The sequence below is a fragment of the Echinops telfairi genome, unplaced genomic scaffold (assembly GCF_000313985.2).
Source record: "Echinops telfairi isolate 266 unplaced genomic scaffold, ASM31398v2 ScPeMD7_7459;HRSCAF=8497, whole genome shotgun sequence".
Lineage (NCBI taxonomy): Eukaryota > Metazoa > Chordata > Mammalia > Afrosoricida > Tenrecidae > Echinops > Echinops telfairi.
Genome location: NW_022111359.1, coordinates 804,395 through 809,434, shown reverse-complemented (window position 1 = coordinate 809,434; position 5,040 = coordinate 804,395). Strand labels below are relative to the sequence as shown.

The window sequence follows — 5,040 nt, the reverse complement described above, 5'->3', positions numbered from 1 at the left end:
GCCGCACGCGGCCCGGCTCGCTGGCCTGCGCCTGCGCCTGCGCCTTTCGCTCGCACCGCCGCGGCGCCTACCGGGAGTTGTAGTCCTTTGGCCCCCGCCGGAAATTCGCCGCCGGAACCACTACTCCCAGGGGGCAGCGGGGCCGGGGCCACGCAGGCTCAGCCGACAGAACGCTCGGATTGGCTCTTCCGTGCGTTCGCGTCGAGGGGCGGGGCAGGGGCGTTGCCTAGGTAGCACGGATGCCTTGCTTGGGGTCTTGGGAACCACCCCGGAGCTTGGAATTTATTGATAATTTTACAGGGCTAGTCAGCTAAGTATGCTGTTTCCCCGAAAGTAAGACAGTGTCTTATATTAATTTTTGCTCCCAAAGATGCGCTAGGTCTTATTTTCAGGGGATATCTTATTTTTCCATGAAGAAGAATACGGTACACATTTATTGGTGAACACAATAAAAGGAAATGTATTACCTGTATACGGTTCGGTAGTAGTTGTCATCACAGACCAGCCTAACCAGACACACTGTGAATCCTACAGTATCAAGAATGTCTTGTTACTACCATGATTTCCATGTACAACAATCTGTGGTACATTTACTCACACTTTCTGTCTGCTCCCGCTGCACTGCGGCCAACAGTGAGCTGCGCAGCGGCACCCGCCACTATGGTCCAGAGTCCAGAGTTACGTACCTTGGGGGGCCTTGTTATGGGGAGGCCTTATGTTCGGGGAGGTCTTATTTTCGGGGGATGCCTTATATTTCAGCAAGAGGCAAAACTGTAAGTAGGTCATTTTCGGGGGATGCCTTACTTTCGGGGGACACGGTATTAGTATGGCGTTCTGCCACTTGGACCTTGCCGTCCGTCCGCGTCCTTTATGGTCTCATTACTGCCTCTGGTTTATTGGGCAGGAAGCTGAGGTCAGCGAGGTCAGCAACTTGCCCAAGCACAGGCATGGGCATAGGGGTCTGGCGCTGTCTGTCTCAGCCCATTTCCCTCGTCCACTTCCTCTGCCCATCTCAGGCGTCCTGCTAATCACCCGCAGGACAGGACAGGGGTGGGTGGAGGGCTGTCGCTGCTGCTGGGCCGTGGGGGTGGTGGTGGTGACAACTGACGCTATGAAGTCATGCTGGGGCCTGGAGTGTCGCAGGTCGGGGACTGCAGAGGTCTAATCCTGACCTAGAGGCATCGGGGAAACTGAGGCCCTGGGTCCGTGGAGAAAGGAGTCCTGGGTGCTGCGGGGAGCTGTGTGCCTGCGCGGGGCTCCGAGAGCAGAGACGGCGGCCGGTGTTGAGGGGTCAGACCTGGGCTGCCTGTCCCGTGACTGGCGAGCCTGAGCTCAGCGAGGTTCCCGGCTCTGTGTCTGGCAGGCTGTGGACATTCCAGACGCAGCCACCCCCTCACGCCCGGGCCACCTGATGCCATCCACCAGGAATGTTCTCAACAGACAGCAGTTGTCCCAGCCCACCGTAAGGTGCCCCAGCAGGTGGGACCTCACCGGAGTGACTGATGGCCATCTGGGGTTCATCTCCTAACCCTGGTGGGGGGGAGGGGCTGAATCAGCCTCACCTGATCCCCCCTCCTAAGCTTAGTGGTGCCCCCTTGCTCCAATACAACCCGGCTGGAAGCTATGGCTTCTGGATTCTCTCCCTTTTCCCAAACCAGTTTCCTTCTCTGCACAATGGTCTCCAAAGCTGCACAGGTTTCTGCCACTTCCACTTGCTCCTGCAGACCCCCTGATGGGGCTCCCCTCTCGGGCTAGGAAGTAATCCAGGTATCTCTCTCTCTCTCTCAGAACAAAACGCAACCTTCGTTTTCCTAATGTTGATCATCATCATTTTAGCATTAGTCAGCTTATCAAACCTCTCCATGCATGGTACCCTAGTCCCGTCTATCCATCTGTCCATCCGTCTGTCCTTCAGGCCATATCCCTCTTGTGGAGATTGTCTTCCTCTTCACCCAAGCTGGTCCCCCGTGGCAGAGCTGGTTGTTCTTTGGGCTGCTAACCGCAAGGTCAGCAGTTCTAAACCAACAGCCACTCCAAGGGAGACAGACAAGGCTTTCGACTCCCATCAAGAGTTATCGTCTTGGAAACTCACAGGGCAGTTCTACCCTGCCCCGTAGGGTCGCTGTGAGTTTGTTTTTTGTCACCCAAGTGAACACCTGTCTACTCTCCAGCCTGTTACCTTCCCTTCCCCCCCCTCCCCCGTGTTGCTCTGGTCCCTCTGACCTACAGCGACTCCATGCACAACAGAGGGAGACACTGCCGGTCCTCAGTGGTTCCTCTGCCTGAGCCCTCTGTGGCAGCTGCTGTGTCCACTCATCGCTTCCGCTTCAGTTGTGCAAACACGTACCTCCACTGTCCCAAACATGGTGTCCTTCTCCGGGGCTGGTCTCTCCTGACATGTCCAAAGCTGACCATCTTTACCTCTAAGGAACACTTTGGCTAAACTTCTTCCAAAACAGATTTGGTTTGGGTTTTTTTGTTCTGTTTTTTTTTTTTTTGGCAGTTGTGTTAGTCCGGGTAGACTAGAGAAACAAACTCATAAACACGCATATGTATATAAGAGAGAGTTTTATATAAAGGGTAACTGTACTTTAAGAGCGGGACATGATCCAGGAGGTGTGTGGCTTTGCACCCTACGAGCGAAGGGCCATGGAGCTGCTCATGGTCTCCAAGGACAAGCGGGCGCTTAAGTTCATCAAGAAGCGGGTGGGCACACACATCCGGGCTAAGAGGAAGAGAGAGGAGCTAAGCAACGTGCTTGCCGCCATGAGGAAGGCCGCCGCCAAGAAGGACTGAGTGCCATGTCATCGTTACCCCCCACCCCCAATAATAAAGCCTTTCCAGAAAAAAAAAAAGAAAAGAAAACATCCCAACCCAGTCCAGTCCGAGGGCATAATCTACAAAGTCCTCTTCAGACTCATGAAACACATGCAATGACGCCGAATGCAGAAGATCACAGGCCGGTGGGGAGAAAGTCTGTGGTGGTAGAAGCATCTCAGCGCTGGCAGGCGTCTCCACATGGCCATCCCAGTTCCCAGGGCGGCATCAGGGTAGGTCTTTGTGGCATCTCCTCAGGGAAGCCTCTCAGGAAGTCAGCCTTGTCAGTAGAGAGTCTCCAAGGGAGTGAACCGAGAGAGATAGTGTCTCCTGCCTCCAAGGAGGAAGCACCAGATTTCCCAGAATTCTCAGGAGAAGGCCATGCCCACAGAGGTCTCATTGGCCATGTCCAGATTGACAGCCTGGACTCCACCCCACACCCTGAATCCTTCAATTGACACCGGATTAGGGACTGCCCCAGCAGTCCATGGCACTTCCAGTGTCCTCCAGCACCACAATTCAAATGCAGCGACTCTTTTTCGGCCTTCCTTATTCAGTGTCCAACTGTCACAAGCACACGAGGCCATTGACAAGACCATGGCTGATGGCAGCAGAGGCCCAAATGCCTTTGCAGGAGCTGCACATGGAATGAGCCTCCCTTGATTTACCCTCTGACCATATGTGAGGGGGGAATAACTCAGTTGTCACATGGAGTGTATTGGGGAGGTGACTGTAGTGAATTAAGATGGTCAGCCTGACTTGAAGGGTTAAAACCGGTCCTTTGATCTCCCTTTTGATGCCACTTGGAGCTTGATTTGATGTGTAATGCTTTCTGTCTGGTTGTTCACACTGTGGCTGATCTGCCGCGTTTGGTTTTCCGGGTAGAGTTCTTGACTCTCTGTCACGGATCTGTCTGTTTTCTGGTTCGTGAGACCCAGGCTGGGTGAATCTCTGGGGAAAGGACCTGAGATACGGACTCGGAGGGTGCATGCCAGGGCAGCAGGGAGGGTGAGGCGGGGGCAGATCCCAACGAGAACAGGCAGGAAGAAGATATTTTGAAACTGATTTTTTCGCAGTGGTCTTGACTGCCAAGCACTGCTTGATAAGACCGGACTCTTGAACGGCATGATGTCTGGATTGTGTCCTAGTAAAGTGATTTGAAAAACAAAACAAAAACACCACGGCTTGGGTCAGACACAGGCACCGTGTGCCTCACCCAGCATCCGATCCTTCAACTCCACCCATGTCAAGAGGTGCAGCACAGCTCCCCAAGATTCTGTGAGGAGGCGGAGCATTCCGTTCTGCGCAGGAGGGCTGACTTAACCGACCTTCTCTGATTTTCTCCTCTGGATCTTAACACCCACCGCAATGAGCGCAGAGACTTCACAGGCAAATGTCATGACGAAGGGGTTCAGTAAGGAAGCTCACAAGTTGTAACATGAATGAGGAATAATGCTCAGGTTGAGGGGTTGAGTTGTTTGACAAAGTTCTCTCCAGCCTGCGCATAACTGCCCAAGGGGGCCTGTCACTCTGCTGTAAGCCTCAACCCAGTGAGGCCCACATGCTCACTCCCCTTCCGGGGGCTCAGCTCCCCCAATTAAGTGCCCAGAGGCACCCCACTCCGCAAGCCAGCCCCCGCACAGAAGCACCAGCTTCCCCTGCTGCCTGGGCTGGGAAGTCCACCCCTCTGTCCCCTGCCCTGGCTGCTGGGTCTGCTGCCGCTCCTCCGATGACACAGCTGTGTCTGGATTCAGGCGGCCCGTTGCGCAGGGATCTCGGGTCCAGAGGACGCGCTCTGCTCCTGGCTCTTGCTGTAATGCATACCTCCTCTGCTCCTCAGAGGGCTCCTGCTCTACTCAACAGGGTGGGCCTGGCCGGGAACCAGGCTCACAGTGACTTCCAGGCAGATCCTTAGTACCCCCCACCCCAGCCCCACCCCGCGTTCTTACCAGGGCCATGCAGGTGTGTAGTATTAAATAAAAAAATTTGGCGCTGGGGAGTGAAGGGGCCAGCCCCCACCCGTTGACACTCTACGAGTTCAGTAATATTACTTCTGGGTTCAGTCATGCACAATTATACGGTTGAGATATATAAGCATTATATTAAAGTCATCGAGAGCATGAGAGATAATACAGTAATACAGTCAGGCATGTTACATGGTACCATTGCTCACCTCAGCCCAGCTTGGTGGTCCACGTGGAGAGAGGGGGAAGGGAAGGAGGG

The 5,040-nt window shown here is 54.4% G+C and overlaps 1 protein-coding gene across 1 annotated transcript in view; it reads left to right on the top strand.

Moving 5' to 3' along the window:
- The first annotated feature begins 2,604 nt into the window (after positions 1-2,604).
- FGF22 (fibroblast growth factor 22) overlaps positions 2,605-5,040 on the top strand; it is a 13,010-nt gene continuing 10,574 nt past the window's right edge. Inside the window, exon 1 of the mRNA XM_004717006.1 lies at positions 2,605-2,706. Within this exon, the coding sequence (XP_004717063.1) occupies positions 2,605-2,706 (102 nt within the window). The remainder of the gene's footprint in view (positions 2,707-5,040) is intronic.